Below are 25,919 nucleotides of genomic sequence, written 5' to 3' on the forward strand. Positions count from 1 at the left end.
GACATTGGCCCCAAATCACCCCAATAGAAAGAAAACTATATGGAGAGCTCCCTGATTTGGAAACCACTGCGCAGTTCATCTCATGTATTGGTCTAGTCATATGAACACTCCAACATAACAATGAGAACGATGAAGAAGAAGAAGAAGATAATACTTTAATACCTAATAAAGCACACAATTATATCACTCTTATGAAATAGCATTACACAAAACACCAGTCCATCAACTTATAAATATATAAATGCATAAATACCAGTCCAGGAAGTAAACGTCCAACCTTACTGGACCGGGAGCAAGACCTTACTGACTTAACACATTCTCTCGCACATTCAACGAAGACTTAATCACTCAGTTCACAACACGTGCAACTCTTTGCATTCATAACAAGGGGATATAACAATCATACCAAAATATCAAACTAACATTCATTCTCGCTATACCTCCCCCTGACACAAAGATCCTAAATTGTTCATAGTTAATGATTTTGTTGGTGTGTTTACCAGCTGACTGATCAGCTTTAAATCATAATGAGTATTTGAACAAATGCGTTTAATTTTACTTTCTAGTCATTATTGTAATTCATGTATTTGGATAAGTAAATAGATATCGTAATATCAAACATAAATTTACAAGAAATAAATAGAACATACATTTATCTAATAAGATGATATTTAAACAAAATCTAACTCACTACAAGAAAACACTTATCTACCCTCTTGCATCTCTGATTCGTCTCGCGTTCCACTCTCTATCACGTAACTACATAAATTTACCATAAATCATGGACAGTATACCATGGACAGCAAAGAAGGCGAACGTACAACAAAGGTAGTCTTTTTTTGCTGAGCTGAACGCTGGTCGAAGTAATAGAGAAGCTCCACGGAAACGCTTTAAAGATCAGTTTAGGCTCCAACTTACTTTAACTGACATAGAAGAGAGCATAGTTGGCAGGCGATTTGGAGAACGAAACAGCTGGAGGTCAATTACAAAGGCCGCTGGATAAACATTTTAGATTTAAAAAAAAAAAAACACTGCCGAGGACTGACGTAGATGTCGACGGGCCTATAGAGACAGACGTAGATGTCGACGGGCCTATAGAGACAGACGTAGATGTGGACGGGCCTATAGAGACAGACGTAGATGTCGACGGGCCTATAGAGACAGACGTAGATGTCGACAGGCCTATAGAGACAGACGTAGATGTCGACGGGCCTATAGAGACAGACTTAGATGTCGACGGGCCTATAGAGACAGACGTAGATGTCGACGGGCCTATAGAGACAGACGACGTAGATGGCGACAGGCCTATAGAGACAGACGACGTAGATGGCGACGGGCCTATAGAGACAGACGTAGATGTCGACGGGCCTATAGAGACAAACGTAGATGTCGACGGGCCTATAGAGACAGACGTAGATGTCGACGGGCCTATAGAGACAGACGTAGATGGCGACGGGCCTATAGAGACAGACGTAGATGTCGACGGGCCTATAGAGACAGACGTAGATGTCGACGGGCCTATAGAGACAGACGTAGATGTCGACGGGCCTATAGAGACAGACGTAAATGTCGACGGGCCTATAGAGACAGACGTAGATGTCGACGGGCCTATAGAGACAGACGTAGATGTAGACGGGCCTATAGAGACAGACGTAGATGTCGACGGGCCTATAGAGACAGACGTAAATGTCGACGGGCCTATAGAGACAGACGTAGATGTCGACGGGCCTATAGAGACAGACGTAGAAGACAGTCACCAAAAATGTTCCTGAAAGTCTATTTATTTATTGTACTCTTTTAAGAAAGATTTTCGGGAATACCCGCTGACCTATGCGTGTTCACGACAAATATTGTCTAGGCCTCCAGGCGAAATTTAATTATTACATTAGGCCTATTGCATCTTGAAAAATTATAATGTTTAAACCAAAGTTTACTAGTTTTTCTTTTCCATAGACTTAATAATCTGTCAAACCTATAGGAAATTCGCTTATGTCGTTTTTTGAAATTGCTGTTCACCAAAGTTGTTTTTTTTTAACCAAGAAAGAATTTGCAAGCTGATAAAAGGTATTTTAACGATAATAAAAATATAGACATAGTCAACAGAAAAGTTAGATTTGGCCACATAGACAAAGGTGATATAGTCATACATATAATGTCTTTTAAAAACACAATTGAAATATTTGAAGCTTATTGTACCCATAGACAAAATACAAATGGTAGACTTTTTAATGTGCGCATGCTTGATGTGATTATATGTTGTTTTTCTGGCTTGACATATACCATTCTTACTATGATTTAAAAGTATTACAGCATTGGTATTGTAGACAGGAGGATGAATTCCTGAATCTCAGAACTAAGAAATACAAGCTTTGGACGGACCTTGCTGAATGAAGGAGAAATATTCTGTCTCAAGAAACAATCTGTCCATGTCTACACATTTATCGTATTAAGAAAGAAACCATACGAGCTGGCTTTAATAGTCATGAAAGGAAAACAAGACCTAATGAAATAATCAGAAAGACGCAAAGATGTATATAAGTTTATATGTATATATATATATATATATATATCCATATCCAATATTCCATACGCTAGAACTTACACATATAAATGCTCCTTCTTCCCTAGTGCCTTTAGAGAATGGAATGGGTTGCCTGAATCAGCCAGGAAAGCCAAAGACATATACGACTTTAAGTCATTGATTAACATGCATGACTAGACTGACATATAAAATGCTTAAGACGTAATTTTCTTTTTTATGAAATAACGTCTGTAATCTAGAAGAAGAAGAAGATTAAGCGGTTATGGAAGTTGTCTAAAATAACAATATATCTTTTTTGTTATATCAACCGAGGGGATCATGACAACTGATCTCACAGATACCTTAAGGCCTTTAACATTATTATTATTCTCGTTGCCTGTCAAAAGGGGCGGTACTGCTGCAGATCTTGTGATTGTCAACAGAGATTGAGCCGAATGCTCTTCGAACTCAAGGCGTGTAAGCCTGCTTGAACAAACCGTTCTGTCTGGAAGAGGTCCAAGTCAATGCCTAGAATACATGGCCAAGCACACCAGGAACTCCCGTCATGTTCCTATGTTGTACCAACCTAATCCCGCAGGACTTGCCATTAGTGTAACGTTCCCTTGAGGAACGGCGCGTGGATTATCGGCAGGGACGTGGAAGCTCTCTTTCAACTCCGCAGTGCAATGGTAAAGCTCTCGCATTCCCTTGGACACTCCCACAGGCGTTTTGTTTTGCTATTCATTTAGCCCAGGGGTTCTCAACCTGTGGGTCGCGACCCCTTTGGGGGTCGATTTACGTTTTGTCAGGGGTCGCCTAAGACCATCGAAAATGTGGATTGTTATTGTCTATTCTTCTATTGCTGTATGTGTGTGTGGGGAGGGGGGTCGCGGCAGAGTTGGGGATTGTAAAAAGGGGTCGCCGAGCATAAAAGGTTGAGAACCGCTGTTTATTTAGCCTAATCACTTCCTCAAGTGATCGTTTCCACCCGAGTGCCACGTTGAGGCAGAATAACGTTCCCGGGCTGCTGCAGACCTGCCCCAATTCACCAGGGAATTTTTCAGTGGCCACTTAAAGACAATGCAATGAATACTGTTTCTCTCTAATGAAACTCGACCCTGGGAGTGCCAGAGAATGAATACAAGTTCTTCTTTAACATAATACTAACACTAATAAAGTAATTTAAAAGATATTTTGGAGACTATGTGAAAGAGCTCTATTAATTATTAATTTAGTTTTTGTGTATTTGATGTTTTGTTCTTTAATATTTTTATACGCGTTCACCTATTATGATGCATTTATTAATACTATAACTTAACTGTAAATGGTACAATTCTCTGTTACCGCCGTAGGTGAAAAGTATGATTATTCATCTTATCGCAGATCAAGTTTTGTTTGTTTTCATTGATCTTGAACTTTCTACTTACTATTAAATAGATTAACTATTTTAATCACTAATTAAGTATGGATTAATCATATTTAAAAGTTTAATTTTAATTCTTTATAATTTAATATTTGTGAAATGCGAGAACTTATAATAATAATAATTAAAAAAAGCCCACAAAAGAGGCAGGAGTGCCCAAAAAAAAAAGAGGCATAGAAAAGAATCCTATGGCCCAAGGATTCCTATGATGACAAAGCTAAACGTCATAGCGCAAATTCTGAGGTTTCCTTTAAAAAAAAATAAAAAAGTGTACTTACCTGTGTCTACAACAGAGAACACAGGAGAACCTAATGATCGCAAGTTTGAACACTTTCTTAACAATGTTAAACTTAAATTGTTTTGAAAATATGAAACTGACGGTTTTGTCTTATGTGGTGTTGGCAATGTAATTTTTAACTGATTTAAAAAAAAAAGAGATTAGATGATTGCGCTAATTGCACAGCGTCCAACACATTTCTACGATGACTATTTCAAAATAAATTATCATTGACAACAAATGTTTTCGATATATTACGATTGTCTTTATAGCTCATTAAGGTACAAACAAAGGAAATTCCTATAGAATAATTAGGATTAAAAAGTACTATCTCATCTTTGCTATATAGGTCTTTGGATATCTTACGGATCATTTTCATAAACAAAAAATAATTAAGTGGATATTTCTACTGTCGTGTTTCTGACAACATGTTAACATTGAGAGCCTCAGGCCTTATTTGTAAATGTAAACATTGCTATACAGATTAAACTATTAATATTATAATAAAGACTTGATTTCATATTTCAACATCATTGTTGTAAAAAAATGTTTTACATGTTTCGGATGTTCCTTCAGAGTTGAAGATAGTTTACTCCCTAGTCCAAACCTCCCGCAGGACGACGGGGGATGGTAGCGGGCAGGATTTGAACCCTCAACCATCGATAAATCCGAACGACAGTCCAGCGAGCAAACCGCACGACCAGGCAGCCATCCTGGACGTGTGTTAAGCGTCCAACTTTTAACAGTATCACACATAACAAGCCAAGAATACAGCTTTAATTTTACTTAGAAGCGGATTTTACCCTTCCATATATATTCACAATCTAAATGAATTAGCGACTTACCAATTTCTAAATATTAATGATAAACCTAATGCCTGGCTGTATTAACTCTTTCTCTTCTAATGTGCAATGCCAACGTTGATTTAACTCCCATTAAAATAAATTGATTTTTGGATTTATAAACTTAAGATTGTGTTCTGTAAAAAGAGCATGCATTCTCCTATAATTCTATACCAACTATAACATTTTCCGATAACTAACAAAAAAGTTATTGAAGTTTAACCCTAACAGGATAGTGAAATACAAATGAGCAAAATGAATAATACTATCGGAACGAGAAAAAATAATTCAGGAGAGAAAGAGTTAAGGATAGAGATATTTCTCCTTCACATCACAGAGGTTCAGTTTTGATTTAACTCTCCTATTTTTTGCTAGTGAAACCACGTGTCGGAAATTTATATAGCTCCGGGCCTAAAATAAAAAAAGTTTGAGAATCGCTGCTTTGTATAGTTATTGCCAAATGGATTGAATATATTGGTAGCTGTGAGAAAGGACCATGCATTTTGCATGGAGTAATGTAATCGCGTATTGACAACATAACTTGATAACATTGTTTTATCTCCTGGCCTTTCGTGTGTTCAGTCCATTCACCTAGTGTGCTGACGTAGAAAACTAAGACCAGTGTCTAATCATCACTTACGGAGTCATTACCTTGTATTCAATTCCAAGTAAGTAATTATTTGTTATTATTATTGGCCTCCTTCAGTCGTGAAACGACCATGGTTTATCTCGAACAAGTGAGATGAAAGCCTGGGCATTGTCTATGGTCGGAACGATGTCGCCCACACAGCAGTTCCCCCCTCTCCGCGCAGCTGATGAGACCAAAGGAACGGAATATCCGATACAGTTTGGGATCAGTAGCGCCGCAGGCTCTGCCTGGCTGTAGCACAGTGTGCAGCAACCTGCCTAAGGATCACCAGCTCCTGACTTTTCCTCAGAGTTGTCTCCCGAAGCCTTTCCTGTGTTTGGGTATAGCCACAAGACTGCGTAGGTTTGGATTCAGAGTTTTCCTTCTCCTAGATGAGTAAGTAAGTAATACTCCCTTAATTATTAACGTACTAATTTTGGCGTTCGCTATACACTTTTTTGATCCTCATTATGAAATTAAAAAAAAAAAGAGATGTCACTAATTTTTACCCACCGGCTACGCCCATTATTTGTATCCTTGCTGTTGTAAGAATATTGCCTTCCGTGGCACTCCCATGCACGTTTTTAATAAGTTGGTCATGATAATTAGCACTTAATTTTACGTCAATTCATTATTAAGACATAAACACTATTAACAAAGACACTATAGACATTATAGGTAATAGACTAAGCCATTATAGACATAGACACTGCATACACATATACCGTACACATTGACATCGACACAATAGGTTCATATATTGATAGACACTACGGACATAGGCATACAGACAGTACAGTCAAAAGCAGTCTACACTTTAAAAGTATAGACATAATTAACAAGCAATATAGATTTGACCTCATGGACATAGGCAATAAAGCAATAGGCGATGTAGGCATAAACAAAAGCCGCAAGGGCTTAGGCAATAGAAAAATAGGCAATGTAGTCATAAACAAAAGCCTCAAGGGCTTAGGCAATAGAGAAATAGGCAATGTAGTCATAAACAAAAGCCACAAGGGCTTAGGCAATGCAATGTATTCATAAACAAAAGCCACAAGGGCTAAGGCAATTGAGAAAAAGGCAATGTAGTCATAAACAAAAATATGTCTTTCGAATTTACAACGTAAAGGAAAGCTCTCTCTCTCTCTCTCTCTCTCTCTCTCTCTCTCTAACGCTATCCTCTAATTTATTTTAAATGAACTATCGTTGTGCAGACACGCGTTTAATAAATGGTATTTCCTTTAATCAGATATATAATTACATTTTCGAGGGGCTCTGTCTTTAATGTTAAAAGTCTATACGTTATATTTCACTAATTATGTTTTGTATGATCATTTCGTAATAGACAAAATATCTTATCTTATAAGCTACAGACGTTAGTTCAAAAGAGAAGATGATTGCGTCCTACTCGTGTCCCTAGATCATGCATGTTAATCAATGGCTTAAACTCTGAAACGTTTTTAGTTTTACTGGCTGATTCAGGCAACCCATTTCATGCTCGCTCTAATTACATTAGGAAGCAAATACCATTTATGAATGTGGATACTAGTATGCAGTCCTTTTGTTTTTGTGACGGTACGCACCGGTACTACCGTACGGCGTATCGGCACCTTTTTAAAATGTGTGGAAAAATATTACTTTTCTAGCATTTTCACGTTTATTATTAATTTATTAATTGTTCAAAGTTAGGCAATGCATCACTGAGAACCGGCGCCTAGTTTTTTTTTTTTGGGGGGGGGGGCGCGGTGGCCGAGTGGTTAAGCGTTTGGCTTACGATCCTGTGGTCCTTGGTTCGAATCTCGTAGAAGACTAGGATTTTGAATATTGGAATTTGAGGGTTACCTAAGTCCACCCAACCCTAATGACTTTAGTTGGCACACATGACACACACTGCTAGTTAACCGTTGACCAAAGAAACTGATGACCCTAACATCATCTGCCCCATAGATCGTAAGGTCTGAAAGGGGGAAATTTTAATTGCTATATGGTGCACTAGTACATTTCTTGTGATATAGAGTTTTGTCTTTCTGAGTATTTCAGTAGGTTGAGTTTTTGTACTTATATACTACGGTTCAGTGTTTTATGTATAATTGCTACTTTACTTTTTTATTTTCCTTCTTTGAATATTGACTAATTTTATTTTTTTTTAAATATTTCTCTTCAGGACGAAATGCTTCTATCGTATTTGGGATTTCTCTTGACATTTTTTAAAATCAACTATGGGCCATTGCTGCTGACGCCTTACATCACTTCAGGGGACATTACTACTGCTCGCACGCTCAGCCGTGTTCAGGACGAGGAAGGAGTTATCCCTCCAAGCCACGCCGGATTTATCACTGTGGATAAAAAGCTTGGAAATCACTTGTTCTTTTGGTACTTTCCCACGACCAGCAGACGATCGGAAGCCCCACTTTTGCTGTGGCTTAACGGTGGTCCTGGAGCGTCATCGATGGTCGGTCTCTTCTACGAAAATGGTCCACTTAGGGCAGTGACAGCGGACTCGTATACAGCATGGAACAAATCGTGGACCAATTCCTTCTCCATGCTCTACATAGACAACCCTGTCGGCTGTGGCTTTAGTTACTCTGAAAACATACCCCAGGGCTATCGGACCACAGACGAAGAAGTTGCAATGGACTTGTATTCCTTTCTGGAGCAATTCTACACCATGTTCCCAGAGTTCATGAGCAGGGAACTCTACATTGGAGGCCAGTCCTACGCCGGGAAATATGTTAGCTCTCTGGGTTACGTCCTGCATTCTAATATTCAGAGCGGGGCTTCGAAATTGCCATTTAGAGGAGCGTACATCGGTGGGGCTTTCTTTGATCCATATACACAGATTTCTCTGGCGGTGGAGTTCTTCTACACGATGGGAGCACTGTCATGGAAACAAAGGAATGAGTTCAAGGAAACGTGTTTTCGAAACTGGCCAAATGGATTGGCATGCGATGCAGGCTTTATTGTACGAATTTTGGATTATGACTCTATGGACAACTACATGGCTCCTAAAAAGTTTCCAGAATTTATTCAAAATATCATGAACTTAGAAAAAGTCAAAAAAATATTGCATGTTGGTAACAGAAGCTTCCAACTCATAAACGATGGTGTTAATTTCAAACTTGGAGAGGTTATTTTATGGAGTACTAAATCTAAGCTGGCGGTTCTCTTGGACAACTACAAGGTCCTTCTCTATGAGGGAGACTTTGACGCCAGGGTGCCTACAGTCGGTGTGGAGGGCGCTCTTCTCACAATGCCGTGGTCACTTCAGGAGGCGTATAACAATTCCAAGAGGGCTTCGTGGTACCAAGAGGGCGAGCAGATAGGTTCCTTTAGCAGGACAGGAAACTTCTGTAGGGTGGTCCTTAGAAATGCCGGACATCATGTTCCACATGACCAGCCGGACATCTCCCTGACCATGATGGAACATTTTGTCCACTTCGGCTGTATTGATTCCTACATTTGACCAAGTATGATGTATATCTAAGTAAAAAGTGAATCTGCTTAATTAAGCACATGAAACACTTCGCTTTTTTATTAATCTTTTAAATTGAAGATCTTGATAAGTTCAGTGTGAAAGTTCCAATCAATTACTATCAATTTAAATAGACTAAAACTGTCCCCACCTTGTCATGAAACCATTAGCACAGAGTAATTAAATCAATTAGTTCTGAGAACGAAGAATACAGTGATACCTTTTGAAATTCAAAAAAAAGTAATGTTTCCCTTTCAGAGCTTGCGTTCTATATGTCATCTGATTCTTTGGCCCACAGTTATCGAGCAGGGTGTTATGTGGCCAACACAACGACCAACCGCCTTTAGAGTCAGGCAACCATTAGAGTTGGGTGGACTCAGAGAGGGGGCCTTAAAATCCCGAAAATCACAATCCCAGTCTTCACCGAGATTTGAACCCAGGTCCCAAGGTTTGGAGGCGAGCGCTTAGCCACTCAGCCACCGCGCCCAAAGATATACTAGTATCAACATTCATAAATGCTATTTGCTTCCTAGTGTTGATAGATCATGGAATATGTTGCCTGAATCAGCCGAAAAAAAAAACAACTTGCCAGAGTCTAATTCATTGATTAACATGCTTCTGATTCATAAAAGAAGTTATACGAATTGAATTCAAACTCCAGGGCTTAAGCCCATCAAGCCAATGCGCTAACCACACGGAAAACAGAAGGTTGTTAGCTTCAAGCTTTTAAGTGACAAAGTATAAAGGGGACTAATTCAAGTTGTACCTCCACGTCAGTCAAGTAAAATTTCTTTCTCTTGATCGATACCAAAGACAAATTCATTACTGATAATTAATTAACTAATTGGCGACCTGGCTTCTAATCTCGTTGAAAACTGGGAATTTAAAATTTGGGGATTTTTAGGGCGCCCCTGAGTCCACCCAAACCTAATGGGTGTCTGGCTCTAGTTGGGGTAAAGGCAGTTTTTCGTTGTGCTAATCAACCTGTTCGTTAGCCGCTGGCGAAAGAGACACATTACTTAATTAACATCATCTGCCATATAGATCGCCAGGTCTGAAAGGAAACGTGACTGTATCAAGCTAAGTATCAATTAGTTTTAGCGGCCCCGGAAAAAGGGAATAGACGTTATTAGTTTTGAGTGGTCTGTCCGTCCGTCCCGTTTAGATCTCCAAAACTAGAAAAGATATTGAAAATCCGAACTCATGATATTTTAGACCATACAAATTTCTGATGCAACGGCTAGTTTTTCTTTTCTAAAAAAAATTTTTTTTTAATCAACTATGCAACCAGTTTTTATTTTAAAAGTAGACCATTTTTACATCTATTCATCATTAATAGAAACAAGCACGGGAGGCTGTTTAGTAAGGCAAATAACTATTTACCATATTTTTAACACATTTATGCACACGGTTTTAGATTTTTTATCAAAAATATTTTTTTTTACAACTGTATTGCAAAGTTATGTTAGTTCTATCATAAAAACAATAAGGCTTGTTCTATCATACTAATTACTATATTTACAAAAAATGTTTACTTTTATTTTTAAAGAGAAAAATCTATTTAGCATGCATATAAAAGGAACATAATATAAAGCAACAATTAGTAAGTCGTTTTTCATGTTATCGTGTGAACCGCAGTGACGTTTCCATGGCCCTGGAACACTGAACTAATGGAAGGGGAGATTTTATTTTTTACGAAAATGTTTTTGTTTTTGAGGCTTTGAATAAGAGATTGACCCTTTACAGAAGAACAATTAGATCAACTAGAAATATTATTAGACAATCATTATAAAACATCAATTAGGTCAGGTTCACATCTACCTCCTCCTTCACTTTCACCCATTCCTTGGTCTGCTGGGCCGTTAGGGCACGAAACAATATTGTAACTTTTTCCATTCTTCTCTGTCATTTGCCTTTGATACAATTTTATTCTGATATTCTTTCTGAAAATATTAAAACCTTCCTTTTTTACCTGCCTGGGTGGACCACTCCAGGGGCCGATATTGAGTTTGTGTCTCCACACAAACTGTCTTCGTAACCTTGTTTTTTTTTATTTTTAAATGTAGCGCAATGGTTTTTATTCATTTTTCAATCAGCCTGTATATTACTTTTCTTTATTTTTTTGTATTGTTTGTAATTTTTTTTATGTTTACTGCGACATGAACAACAAATACTTTTTTTTTTTGACAAATGTCAATTAGTTATTCTATTTTAGTCTATTACAAATTCTATACTTAACCTTTGATTCTATTTATAGACAAGTTTAATTCGGGCAGTTGTATTGTATCACATTTAATCAAACGCGGTTTATCTATATGTGGCCAGTCCAAGTGTATAAATGTGTTAAGTTATCAGAGAACTGAGCATTTATCTTTACCTATAAAACAACCGCATTGTGACTACAAGTGACCGACTAAAGTTTAAAGGAAGGTTCAGTTCTTAATGGAAAACGTATAGTTTTCTCACAGTTTTTTAACTTTAATTATTGAATTTTGTTTTAAAAATGATGTACAATATAGACGCCTTTATTTGTTTTGCAATTTACTTGAGAATTGACTATGATGACGTCGTTGCCCGGAGTAGGGCCGGATATATGGTCGTGTAAAACAGTGCAGCAGTCAAGAACCTCACCAATATACTAAACAACCCCCCCCCCCCAAAAAAAAAGTGTTTTTAAAAAAATGTGAACACACATTAAAGTTATAACTCGGTTCTGCTAATCGCCATCCACTAGGGCCAGCCCTAGGTAACTGGAGGCCCAGGGCGAATGGAATTTTCGTGACCCCCAAATGAAACAAAAAATAAATAATAATAAACACAGAAATGTAAAATTATGCAATTTACTCAAAGCCTGTAGGAAGACATAGAGCTCTTCCTATTTTAAGAATTGATCCAAGTTTCGAAATACTGTATATTCCCATATTCCAAAAAATACATAAGAGCTACTTGAGAGGCGCTCACGTGCTGGAGGTCCAATGCGGCTGCCTACTTTGCCTAAGGCCGTCCCTGCATCCATGTACGTCATGCAGAGGATACGCACCATCTTGTGAAATATACGTGACTTATCTTATAGATCGCAGACGTTACTTCAAAAGATAAGATAATATTAATGACCCCCTATGCACTTCAAGTGTCAATCTAGTTATGGATGCAATCAGACCCTTACCGTCTGCTATTTCTATGGTGTCCTGGCTGATAATGCATTGCCCTTTCCATTCTGAGCACTTGTACCAATCTGTCCAAGCATATACAATAAAGACGGTGCCACTATCTTTGTGTCTTTATGAGTATTCTACTAGCTTTTGTTTTTCTATTTGTAAAATATGGTTCAGTGTTTTATGTAATAATGTAACTTTACTTTTATTCTTCTGACCTGAAGTGTCTCTAAATTTAGAGATGTATTTAATGCGTTAGTTAAGTAAACAGTTCCCCTTTCAGACCTTGTTGTCTATAGGGCAGATGATGTGAAGGTCGTCTGTTTCTGTGACCTACGGTTAACGAGGGTGTCATGTGGCCAGCACAACGACCAACCGCCTTTACGTTTCCCCAACTTATGTCAGGTACCCATTAGAGCTGGGTGCAACCAGAGGCGCCGAAATACCCTGAAATTAAAAATCCCAGTCCTCATCAGGATCGGAACAGGGGACCCCTTTTTGGAAGCCAAGCGCCTTACCGCTCAGCCACTGAGCCGTCTTACTCTTATCAAATATTTCATTGAAAGGCCTGTCCATTTCTTAAGTATGTCCTTCTATTACCCTACCATTAATTTATTGTTTTTTTTTTTATAAATATTTATGTCCACAAAAAAATACTGCTCATAACCTGAGCACTTTGTAGGATTACTAAGTGTTTCAGATTTTTATTTCATTTGGACACTTAAGAAGAGCACAATTATGTCATTGTTTTCATACAAAGGAGTAAATCTATAAATAGTAAGATACAATTTGGTCTATCCTGTGTGCATAATATGTATTGATTAGCAAGGTATTTTTTTTTAATAAATCCTAAACTTTTTGTTTTCTTACTTCCCTGTAGAATGTGATTTCTGGAGCTCTTTCGAGTGAAGCACTTAGTAATTGTTCACTCGCTCTATGTCTCTTTTCAGTCGTATAATTCTGCACAATTATTCACGGCCGATGACAAAACACAAAACGGATCAAAGAACTAACCAAATAATTCATCACCAAGTGGCAATGAAATATTTCTTTGTTTGCTATAGAAAAGGGTGAGATTAACCCTTGAAGTGCTGAGCTGCTTTACAGTGAGTGCATACACAATGGGATTACAATGCTGATGTTTAGAGGCTAAAGTACCACACGCCTTTTAAGGGTTAAACGGTGCTATTCTTTCTCTCAATATAGCTATGTTTTTTTTTAAAGTACTTCTTTAAAAACATTATTAGTTGATGACAGCGATCTTGTAATATTCTTGACATTGTTTATTTTGTCCTTCATACCCAATCTCTCCCAATCTTTCTTATTTTAAAAAACTTTCTTTTTTTTTTTAACGTTCCATTATGTCTCCAACACATTTCTCCATATTGCTTTGTCTTCTTTTTCTCTCTGACTGCGTATTATTGCCGAAAGAACAAAGACGGGATCTTATAAATTGAAGTAGAAACTAAGGGCAGATTACTGGGTTTAATGTTGGTTGTGAACATAGCCGATTTTTTCATAGTGTAGTTCAGTTTAGGAATGTATGTCTCCTAGAACTCTTAAAGTGGGAAGTCGCAGCTCCACAGATAAGCATTTAGGCAGCTAGATAGTTAAAGGGGATACTTTATCAACATGCAAAACAGATTTTATAAATTATAAAATCATACTTGAATTACATACACACATTTCAAATTATGAGGGGAAAAAATTATAAAGACTGACCTGCTGCAATGTCCATTAAAGAAGTGGTCAAGAAATAGCTCAACCCTTGACCCGAAGGTCTTGGATTCGAGACCCGTTATCGTAATTTTAGGTCTGAACTCGGGTCTGTGAATTAACTCATCTCTAAATAAGCACGAGGTCTAAGCTGGTGAATGTTGAGAAATTCATTGCATTTGCGAAATATAGTCCTTGTTCACCTTTGGCTTACAAATGGATGGCGTTACACTATCTGTCCTAGGGACGATCCGGCGTTGTAAATGAGTTTACTTACTTTTACTTTATGTTGTAAAATATAACATAACACCAAATAAATGTGGAACACCAATTGATAATGTAGACACTTTAAAATCTAACACATAAAATCACGCAAAATAAATGTTGACATTTTGCACCCCCGACATAATCTAAAACGTTGCAAGTTTCTCCTAAATTTTTTTCTTCCCGTTTAATCTTTTGGTGCCCAGACATTTCCGGGCCTGGTGCTAGTATAAATCTGATAGGCGCATCGCAAGCCACTTATCCATAGAATAAGTTGTTGACACCGAATACTCCAATTAAACCAAGCCTTGGTGGTTTAAAAATGCACTGTGGGTAGAAGATTCGAGTGCTTGAACAGCCAAGCGTCCCAGGCCTGATATCGCCCCTGGTTTGATCATCACTGGTTTTAAGCAGCACATTACACAGCCGTGTCCATGGTCAATTTTGACACATCGCTTGTCACACTTGCTGTAACGGAGGAATACTGCGAAGTTCGCCGGTCAGCCATGCCCATCCCTTCAGTCACATCCTTCACGTCAGTCACATCCATCCCTTCACTCACATCCTTCCCTTCAGTCACATCCTCCACTGTCTTGGGTATCCTAACGTGATCGGTCAAATTTCCGGAAACAGCGAAAAATATCAGAATCAGTGCAGCGGTGACGAAGAGGGCATACCAAAGGTTCTCCACATGAGTAAGCGGTACTCGCGGTGAAAAATGTTTGGGACATTCCGTTGAGTTGTGTACGGACTCGTTCGCGTCTTCCTTTTGCTCATCACACCACACGACGCAGCCTGTGAGATATAAACAAAAAACCATGTTGAATTGGTGAAAAGGTTTATGCTTATCATTAGGAATTAATGTTATCGGAGACAAGCCCAAACCACCAATGCACGCAGAAGGTATTGAAAAGATTATAACTCTATTTGAAAGAGCAACCACATCAGAAACGAAGCGATTAGAGACAGGGTTACTACTGCGATTTGACCCCACCATGACCTATTAACTATTGTGAAAAATACGGAAACTAAAACTCTATGGCCATATTACAAGGTCTTCGGGGCTCGCAAAGACCTTTCTTCAGGGAACAGTACCAGGAAAAAGATGAGGCAGAAAGAGAAAGCGATGGGAAGAGAACATCAAATAATGGGCAGGCTTATCAGTGTAAGAGGCTCTATTCAAGACAAATGGAGAGTGACGGTCGACAAATCTTGCGTGGTGCCCCTACGTCCAACAGACTAGGAGATTAGTGAAGATGAAGGTTGGTGAAGTGTGTGAACTAACTGAGGCGTTCGACTTTGAACACCTCAGTTATTTCGCCAATATATTGATGTCACTCGAAAAAACACCTCATCAATGTATATTTCTGATTGGAAATGCTATGCTGCAACCATAGAGTGTGTGTTCCGTACAACACTCATGACTCATGACCATTCCATTGATACCAGGGTAAAGCACTTCCTTCAAGCATTCTTTGATTGCCAAATACAAATTAAACGTTAATTGGATACTGAGAAACGATGCGCAGGAATGTAGCGTCTAATCCCCAACAGGTCATGCACCAAATATTAGCTTAGTGACTAGCAACCAGAAAACGCCCCCGCCCCCCTGTTGATGATAGGTCATTGACTAGTAGCACCAAACTTCTAGTACAGCTAAAATGATGAGGGCGTATTATATTTTCAATGAAAAAAGTTTTAAATAATTTGAACAAATTTCTCTTGTGGGACAAAAAACTCAATATAACTTTGATCACAATGAACAGAAATTTAACTTGGGATATGGATCTAATGGAAATGAAATAAATTTGATATATAAACATACTCTTAGCAGGGCCGGTCTTAACGATTGCGGGGCCCTATGCGAAACGGATTGCGCGGGGCCCAGCCTGGTAGGGATACGGATAATAAGTGAAAATTGCATTTTATTCATTCTTTACTAAGTACAATACCTCGATCAAGTTAACTTTACGAGCCTTGCGTGTAGCGAAGTCATACAGTATGTTATCAAAATTGTGTTTCCAACATAGATCACGCTCAAATACAATAGTAAGTATTGCCAGATTGTTCAATCTATCTTCGTGAATTGTTGACCTCAAGTAATTGAATGACACCCCAATATGAAAATTTTGTCTATTTTTCAGGAGATTTCCATGAGCCCGTGGAATATCAGGAGGCAGAGGTAAACTTGTAATATGAATTATAATTGTTTAATTTAAAATTAGCGCGGGGCCTATGAAAGTGCGGGGCCCTCTGCGGCCGCATAGGTTGCAGTGGCCTAAGACCGGCCCTGACTCTTAGTCACAACATTCCTCATTTCGTATAACTCAAAGATGGCTATTAAGTCAAATCCTCGCTTTACAAAGCCGGCCGCAAACATGGCATGAGTAATTTGGGTCTCCTGCAGATAACATTCCTCATTTCGTATAAATCAAAGATGGCTATCGATTCAAATCCTCGCTTTACAAAGCCGGCCGCAACATGGCATGAGTAATTTGGGTCTCCTGCAGATAAGCCTGCTTCCTCTCTCTGTCTTTGGTTACCTTTCCGTTCTTCCATGCTGGCCACTCCTCCTTGGCTCGTATCTTGAGACTCCGACACTGACGCCACGAGGAGCGACCGAGAGCTAGTGTTTTCACGCCATTAATGTTCTATATAAAACTCCTTGACAGAGCTCTTATGGTTGTGTTTGTAACGCTTGTGTTGCCCCCCCCCCCCCGAGCTTCACTCAGCTACCCCCCCTCATAAAAAAAAAATATTAGCACAATTTTCTTTATTAATACTTGTACAGTGTACAAAGTTCAGTGTACAATGTTAAGTGTACAATGTTAAGTGTACAATGTCCAATGTACAATGTCCAGTGTGCAATGTCCAGTGTATAATGTCAAGTGTACAATGTTCAGTGTGCAATGTTCAGTGTGCAATGTCCAGTGTACAATGTTCAGTGTACAATGTTCAGTGTGCAATGTTCAGTATTCAATGTTCAGTGTACAATGTTCAGTGTACAATGTTCAGTGTACAATGTTCAGTGTACAATGTTCAGTGTTCAATGTTCAGTGTGCAATGTTCAGTGTGCAATGTTCAGTGTACAATGTTCAGTGTGCAATGTTCAGTGTGCAATGTTCAGTGTGCAATGTTCAGTGTGCAATGTTCAGTGTGCAATGTTCAGTGTGCAATGTTCAGTGTACAATGTTCAGTGCTCTGTTTGGCTCACCTTCGAAGCAATGATTTCCAGAAGTGCCGTTCATGCAGCGATAACAGTGGCCCCCAATGGTACACTTTTGGTCCAAGCATGAGAGGCTACAGATGTCGTGGCAGTCTACTCCATACAGCGGCGGCGCACATTCTGTTAGTTTGAAAGTAACCATGAAAGCGTCAGAATACATTGTTAATCGTCTGCCATACAATACAAAACGAGAACACGCGGGACACACAATGAAGGATAATCATGAATCGAGTTCATTAAAATACCTTTTTTCTTTTTACAATACCTCAGTTTAAGAACTTCATTGAGGTTGGGTGGGTGGGTGGTTGAGTTGAGGGTAGATCCTCGACGCTGATCTCAGAAACGGCTCTAACGATTTTCCTAGAAATTTGACAGTGGTGTATATCGTCGGAATAAAATACATATCAGCTCGTTGGCCACACGAGGAAAACTCTAGTTTGACCGTTATAATTTTTAAAAGTAATAACAATTATGGCTAGAGATCTAGACCTAGGTCTAGATCCAGCATCGGTTTTGAAAAATAAACAAACAATCGCGTACGGAATATCCGATTGTTGGGTTTTAGTGATACAAAAAGCTGAATAAATTAATGCTCTGGAAAATTGTGCACATCGTGTTCAAAGTCTACATCTAAAGGCCTGTGATTTGAAAATCATGTAGTGTACTATATCTTATGCATTCGCTTAATAATAATAATAATAATAATAATAATCTTTATTATCCGTAAGGAAATTTGTCTTACAATTTGTGCATTACACCAAACAAAAAAAACATTATAACTATAAGAAACCAAAGTGTACATTCACACCAGACTCACTCAGAATTTACATGTGACAAAGTAACAAGAATTCTTTCTCAGAGGTAAGGGAAGGGGTTAAATAAATGTTTCTTTGTCTTTAAATTTAACATTAATTGACGATTGGTAATGAATAATTTAGCTTTGGAAGGGAAATTGTACTTGATAGATGTGGTGGTATAAATTTAATTAGTTCCCTTTGAGGAATTTAAGTCGAGTCAATAGTTTGTAAGTACCAAACATTGTGACATTTACCCAGATGCCCCCATTCCTTATCCCTCCTTTTCCCAACTGATCCAGATAAGTGAAACAGGTCATTGCGTGTTGAAAAACATGACATTGCGCTTAACAAATAACAATTGGTAATTGGAAAATATAAACAAGAGCTTAAAAAAAAGAATTAATATGTAGCATAGTTGTAACAATTAGTTTGGATCAGACATGTAAATCAATTTGAAATAGATCTACACTTGCAATAAATATATATATATAATAATATAATATATACACATATTAGGGGGCAATGACCTGAATTCGAACTCATGGTTCAAATCTCAACAAACCGACATTGTAGCCACTGTGCTACTGAAGCTCTTATGTACAAAGAAGATTTTTTTTCTTCTATAGTTTCGTGATATTTCATGTTTTGAGTTCCTTAAGACTCAGACGAAGACCTATAAAGGGGACTGATTCAGCATATGCCACTACTTCAGTCAAGTATCATTTCCTTCCCTTGTTCAAGTTACCAGGTGTGCCACGAACTATTTGAACAACTAAATACTCAGAATGTTCGAAATGTTACATTTAGAAAACAGTTTGGGAAACACTGTTCTAGATTCTAGAGTTATGATTTATTTGAATATCCACTCAATATACGCGAAATTTTGTAAAACGTAGTTTTTATATTGAATATGTTTTTCGCTTTTATTGCATCTATCAAAGTGCAATGTAAGCATTGTTAGTAATAAGGATATCATGTATATCTTATCTTATCTTATATAATACAGACGTTACTTCAAAAAAGAAGATGATTACGTCCTACGCGTCATGCATTTAGTCATGCATATTAACCAATGACTTAAATTCTGCCAAGTCACTGGTTTTCTTGGCTAGCTCAGGCAACCCATTCCATGCTGGAAATATCAAACACAATTATACTTAATTTGTGGAAACAAAAGCCATTTTAATCACCAACACTAATATCAGTGGCAGTGATGTTACAGCTACTGTCTGGAGTTACAAAAGGAAATGTTATGTAATGCAAATATGTGCAACCTTTTTCAAGTTGATTGCCCATATAACTTTCGAACACATGTGACGCATAACAGGCAGACCGCGAGACGCGCATCCACATAGCATTATTATGTATGACTTTTTTTTCGACGAAATGTGACAGCTAAGCGAGACGGGCTTTATATAGCCCGCCGGCGGTAGATTCTGGCAACTTTAGGCATCCTTGATCTAGTAACAAGAAAATCATTCGAAAGACAATGCTTATACAATATGTAACTGTATCAATTAGTTTGGATCAGCCATTTGATTAAACATAAGCCCAACCTAGAAAATAATAAATCTGTGCGATTAGAAATATTTGTACCAAATAGCATTTGTTAAGCATTTAGCTTTCTCAATGGGCTCTGCTCCTATCACTTGTCTGGACCAGTTGTGAAAAGGGGAGGGAAGAATGTGAATGTTTACATGATCTTTTTTTTTTAAGGCATAAAAAAAAAAACTTTCACTCAGGGCTCAAATATCCTCAGTGGGACTTATGCAACTTAAACCACCACATCTGTCTAGTAGGATTTCTTTCCCTTGTCCAAAATGCCAAACAAAATAATTAACTACCTATTAGTTAAATAACTAATCGGTAAATTTTTTAAAAATTTATTCTTGTGTTGTCAGGTAAAATAAATCAGTGGGACTTATGCAACTTAAACCACCACATCTGTCAAGTAGGATTTCTTTCCCTTGTCCAAAATACCAAACAAAATAATTAACTACCTATTAGTTAAATAACTCATCGGTATTTTTTTTAAATTTATTCTTGTGTTGTCAGGTAAAATAAATAATTGTGCCAAATTTCAGGTTAATCCGAGATTGGGTGTGGGAGAAATAACGTGTACAAACGTTTTACCAGACAGACAGAAAGACAGACAGAAAGAGTTGACATATAAGCTTTGTAAAAACCAGTCAAACCTATAAAAGCACTCACCGCCAAAAGCCTCAAACTGACAGAGCCTTAGAAACGACTTATTGAAGGCGGATGCAGTCGTCCGCTGCTTGGTGTTCCAAATCTTTATGGATTTTACACGGTTGTCATGACGATCAAACATTGGGACAAAACGATACGAACTCAGAACAACATTCTGGTTTATATGGGACAATAAAATGTTACCATGATCGTCGTAAAAATTTATCAAAAACCTTGTGTTGAAGGCGTTACCAGACAACGCTGTAGAATTATATGTAAAAATATTTTAAAATGAAATTGCTATAGAATTTTTAATCGGGTGTTCTTCACTATTTCTCTCCTAATTTACGAAACATTGACCCCCCATGAAATCAAATTAAAATTAAAATTTTTGGTTTTAAAAACGTCTATTTGTGTTATATGAAAAGAGCATGCATTCTCCAATAATTCTATACTAAAAGTAATGTTATCTGACTACAAACAAAAATGTAATTGAAGTTTAATCATAACAGGGTAGAATGAACAAATATGAAAAAAGAACAATTCTGTCAGAACATGGAAAACAATCACGGAGATAAAGAGTGAATTAAGCATCTTAGACTGAACACGAACTACATAGAGCAAGTCCGATGAAGGGTCAGTTGGACAGCTCCTGGTGGCTTGTGGCCAAGAGAAGTGATGCTGGTCAAAAAAATCCGCATAAAAGGATGGTTTTGAATTTTTTGGGATCTCGACAAGTCCGGGAAACCAAAAATTGGTGACATACTCAGGTTCTATCCAGGGCTTTTGCAAGAAAGGATTTGAACCTCTGAATTGGAGTTTGATGACTGTTAGGATGATATAATTTTTTTTCCAAGAGCAATTTTGAATGGTGCATAAAGACAGAGATCACAGAAAGAGTTAGACACAGAAAGAGAGAATGAAATGGAGAGAAACAGAAAGAGATACAGAGAAAAGCAAAGAGAGACAGAGGGAGACAGATACAGAGCGAAGTTGATAAAATGAAAAGGAAGAAATGATTTTATTATTAATCAATTTTTCCACTCACTTAAAAAGTTCATTGATATCTCATCAATCAGAACCGGATATCTAAAAGTAATTTTCCAGAAAAAATGGTTGTCGCCTAATTCAGTTTGGGCACATCTCCCTTTCTGACCACTAGCCAAGTCACCGAGTCCATCTACTGGAAGACTGGAATAGCGTCTACGCTGACTGTGATCAATGTATACACTGGACATCAATGTGCTTTGTTTGAGAGCCACATTTCGACCTGAAGAGATATAATACATATCTATCTTTATTTACAAAGTTTGTCTAAGTATCAATAGCAGTCCCTCGTTTATCGCCTGAGATGCTTTCCAGAATCATCCACAAAAACTAAAAATTCGGAAAATTCTTCTTTTTCGTTCATCATGATGAGATTATAAAAAGGATTAACACAGCATCGAACAAATTATGTGGGAAGAAATAGCCCAAGACCGGACAACGTGTAGACAGACTGTCTGTGCTGGTACGAAATTCGCCGAGTGCAAAAGAAACGAAGCTGCATAAGTCAAGAAGAAGAAGAAGAAAGCTGTCTTGTCAACTAGCCCTAAGCCAGATGCTTATACATGCTCGAGCTGTGGCAAACTCTGCAGCTCCAGAATCGGCTTGATCAGTCACACCAGATTCTTCCCCGTCTCAAGACGAATCCAAAACCATTGAAAGAGTTGGGCGCACCCATTGTGCTCCGAGACGTAGGGAGCCATATAACACAGCTATGGCTACATTAGGGCTCGCAAAGACCCCCTCCTTCAGGGAACCGAACCAGGAAAAAGAAGAAGCAGACGGGATGGGAAGACCACATAAAAGAATGGTCAGACCTGTCATTGAATGAATTTTTGTACAAGGCAAAACACAGAGAGGATTGGGAAAAGACGGTCAGCAAATTTTGTCTGAGTCCCCAGCGGTCCAACACACAAAGGGATAGGTAAAGGTGAAGGTTATCATTAAGTAAAGAGGCTGAGTCGTTGGGGCTCTCTCTCATCTCCGGCACAGACTAGAACTAGATCACTAAGTCCAGGACTATAACAATAAAGGCAACACCAACCCAGGAGGCGCGGTGGCTGAGTGGTGAAGTGCTTGGCGTCCTTGGGTCCCGGGTTCAAATCCTGGAGAAGTCTTGAATTTTTTGTTAATTTCTGGATCTTTAGGGCGTCTGAGTCCACCCAGCTCATATGGGTACCTGATTTTAGGGAAAAGTAATTGGCGGTTAGTCGTTGTGCTTGCCACAAGACATCATCTTTAAGCGTGGGCCACAGACGCGGATGACTTTTACATCATGTGCCCCATAGATCTTAGTGTCTAAATAGGGAAATAATTATAGCTACAATCATAATATAAGAAAAGCATAAAACTCCTACTGGTTAAGCAATTTAATCACAAGGGTATAAGGCTCCTTTAACCATAGCAGCCTGCTTCTTCCTATTTTACGATCTATGCTATGGTCTCTTATGGAGCAACCACCGTATATGTGTGTGCATTGGGTATATTATGGATATATTAAATCCTGAAGGTTATAGTCTGTGTAAATAAAAATTTTCTTCGTATTTCAATTATGCATGTGAGACTGGATTGTTTAACTTTGTAGACAAGACAGCTCGATTTTGAAAATTAAAAAAATTACATTCGTTAAATATTCGCTATAAATTCGATTGAAATTTGCATTTATTTACAATACTTAAAATATTTATGCGGCAAAGAGTGGTGCCAAAGTTAATTTTTGTATTGTATTTCTTGATTCATGAATTGGGAGATGATGCTTGCCCTTGAAATGTACGAGAGTATTTAAATGAGTTCGTTCCCCTTCCACACAGTATCTTAGGCACATACATGTAGAATAAAACGACCGCAGCTGAAGAAACGTCTATAACTCTAATACACAAAGGAAACAGTCTCGTCTCTGTTGTTATACAGGATGTTCACTCTGTTACACTCGTACGCTAATTACTTTCTATGCTCTTGGCAGTATCGATTACAGTGTGACGTCACTTTATGTGCCCCGGTCAAAATCTCTGCATGATATTTGATTCTCTACAATGTCAATAGTAAAAAAAAAAAAGATCTAGAGAAGATTGGAGTTTTATTATTTACTTATTGTTATCAAAAATGGTTTTAGTGATCAAGATGTTTCAATCAATCAATAAATCCCCTGACTTAGTAATAAAGTATCTAAAAAATCTACAGTATTTAACCCAGTGAGGCCCAGCCTAATTCGAACCGCGGGCCATTTTAATTTCCAGCACTCGTCTTGTGGGCCACATGACCGAAAAGTTACAAAAACGAAATGAAATTGTGCTGAAACTATTTTGGTAGAAACCTATGAATTTAATACTTAATCAATAGGTTATTTGACAATTATATTTTTACGCGTCAGAGAAATAGTCTAATTTCTCTACCTAATTGTAGGCAACTGTGTAGGTAGCTTTACCAACGATTCATTTTGTGGTCTCTCTTTGGTAAATGTTTCCATGGATCCCCCAACCTCTAGTCTAGTCATTATTTTATAATGCCGTTTTTTATGTTATTTTATTAGACAGCCACACTTTTTTTTGTACAAAAAATATGTTGGCTTATTATTATGCTCAACAAAAATATATTTTCACTATTCCTGGTAAATTCTACATTCAGAGTCCCATTTCATAAGCACACAAATGTTAAAGATCATGGTACCAATCCATCAGAAAAAAAGAGAGGGCCTGACGTAGGTCAAGATACATTTTTTTAACCTTTTTTTTTCGTTTGAAAGGGGGATTTCTACACTATGTGCAGACGTTTAGGCGTGCTGGATGGAACCACGTCCCGGGCCGGATCTAGCCCTTATTTTGGGCATCACTGAATTTTTAACCAGATACGAAAAGAAAAACTGAGACATTGTTCACCAGTGTTTTTGTTTTGTTTGTCAAAACTTTTTCGACCCGCAGCTGTATTCTAATGTGATCTGTTTAAATTGTAATCTTTTACCTTCGCTGATGTAGATGGCGCAAATGTCTCTTGTCCCCTCCCAGCTGACTGTAACTTCACAGACCCGGGCCGTGACCTCACAGAGGATGATGACTGTCTCTTTGTCGACGAGGATGTACCTGTGCTGCGGGCAGTCCCCCACGAAGCAGTCGCCGCTGTAGCCTAAAGGGTTCGTGAAGTACACAAGAAAACCTTTCTTCATCTTGTCCTTCAGAAGAAACAACTTCTCGTTAGTTTTAATGCTAAGGCTTGAGATGACAATAATATGGTGTCTTCGAGTCAGATCAACTATGATTAGTTTTAATGCTAAGGCTTGAGATGACAATAATATGGTGTCTTCGAGTCAGATCAACTATGATTAGTTTTAATGCTAAGGCTTGAGATGACAATAATATGGTGTCTTCGAGTCAGATCAACTATGATTAGTTTTAATGCTAAGGCTTGAGATGACAATAATATGGTGTCTTCGAGTCAGATCAACTATGATTAGTTTTAATGCTAAGGCTTGAGATGACAATAATATGGTGTCTTCGAGTCAGATCAACTATGATTAATTTTAATGCTAAGGCTTGAGATGACAATAATATGGTGTCTTCGAGTCAGATCAACTATGATTAGTTTTAATGCAAAGGCTTGAGATGGCAATAATATGGTGTCTTCGAGTCAGATTAACTATGATTAGTTTTAATGCTAAGGCTTGAGATGACAATAATATGGTGTCTTCGAGTCAGATTAACTATGATTAGTTTTAATGCAAAGGCTTGAGATGACAATAATATGGTGTCTTCGAGTCAGATTAACTATGATTAGTTTTAATGCTAAGGCTTGAGATGACAATAAAATGGTGTCTTCGAGTCAGATTAAGTATGATTAATTTTAATGCTAAGGCTTGAGATGACAATAATATGGTGTCTTCGAGTCAGATTAACTATGATTAGTTTTAATGCTAAGGCTTGAGATGACAATAATATGGTGTCTTCGAGTCAGATTAACTATGATTAGTTTTAATGCTAAGGCTTGAGATGACAATAATATGGTGTCTTCGAGTCAGATTAACTATGATTAGTTTTAATGCAAAGTCTTGAGAAGACAATAAAATGGTGTCTTGGAGTCAGATCAACTATTATTAGTTTTAATTCTAAGGCTTGAGATGACAATAATATGGTGTCTTCGAGTCAGATTAACTATGATTAGTTTTAATGCAAAGGCTTGAGATGACAATAATATGGTGTCTTCGAGTCAGATTAACTATGATTAGTTTTAATGCAAAGGCTTGAGATGGCAATAAAATGGTGTCTTCGAGTCAGATCAACTATTATTAGTTTTAATTCTAAGGCTTGAGATGACAATAATATGGTGTCTTCGAGTCAGATTAACTATGATTAGTTTTAATGCAAAGGCTTGAG

General features: G+C 37.9%; 2 protein-coding genes across 4 annotated transcripts in view; one reads left to right on the top strand and one right to left on the bottom strand.

Annotated features, from left to right (window-relative positions):
* Nucleotides 1-5,555: 5,555 nt before the first annotated feature.
* LOC106070691 (probable serine carboxypeptidase CPVL) lies at nucleotides 5,556-13,177 on the top strand. 3 transcript variants are annotated; one of them, XM_013230647.2, is made up of 2 exons: nucleotides 5,556-5,731; nucleotides 7,856-13,177. In XM_013230647.2, the coding sequence occupies exon 2, from the start codon at nucleotides 7,862-7,864 to the stop codon at nucleotides 9,152-9,154; it is 1,293 nt and encodes a 430-aa protein (XP_013086101.2). In that variant the 5' UTR covers nucleotides 5,556-5,731; nucleotides 7,856-7,861; the 3' UTR covers nucleotides 9,155-13,177. The 3 variants fall into 3 exon arrangements, with proteins under 3 accessions (XP_013086101.2, XP_013086102.2, XP_013086103.2); XM_013230648.2 differs by lacking the exon at nucleotides 5,556-5,731 and adding an exon at nucleotides 5,749-6,091; XM_013230649.2 differs by lacking the exon at nucleotides 5,556-5,731 and adding an exon at nucleotides 5,749-6,087.
* A 929-nt stretch (nucleotides 13,178-14,106) lies between these two features.
* Nucleotides 14,107-25,919, bottom strand: part of LOC106070690 (uncharacterized) — a 50,047-nt gene continuing 38,234 nt past the window's right edge. Inside the window, exons 17-21 of the mRNA XM_056016757.1 lie at nucleotides 24,514-24,721; nucleotides 21,560-21,781; nucleotides 20,533-20,772; nucleotides 17,513-17,644; nucleotides 14,107-15,093 (exon numbers count right to left, since the gene is read on the bottom strand). Of these exons, the coding sequence (XP_055872732.1) occupies nucleotides 14,717-15,093; nucleotides 17,513-17,644; nucleotides 20,533-20,772; nucleotides 21,560-21,781; nucleotides 24,514-24,721 (1,179 nt within the window). The 3' untranslated portion in view covers nucleotides 14,107-14,716. The remainder of the gene's footprint in view (nucleotides 15,094-17,512; nucleotides 17,645-20,532; nucleotides 20,773-21,559; nucleotides 21,782-24,513; nucleotides 24,722-25,919) is intronic.

Source organism: Biomphalaria glabrata, chromosome 18, assembly GCF_947242115.1.
Source record: "Biomphalaria glabrata chromosome 18, xgBioGlab47.1, whole genome shotgun sequence".
Classification (NCBI taxonomy): Eukaryota; Metazoa; Mollusca; class Gastropoda; family Planorbidae; genus Biomphalaria; species Biomphalaria glabrata.

Excerpts from the sequence above, each read along its gene's own strand:
- LOC106070691 (XM_013230647.2), top strand. The coding sequence starts at position 7,862 with ATGCTTCTATCGTATTTGGGATTTCTCTTGACATTTTTTAAAATCAAC.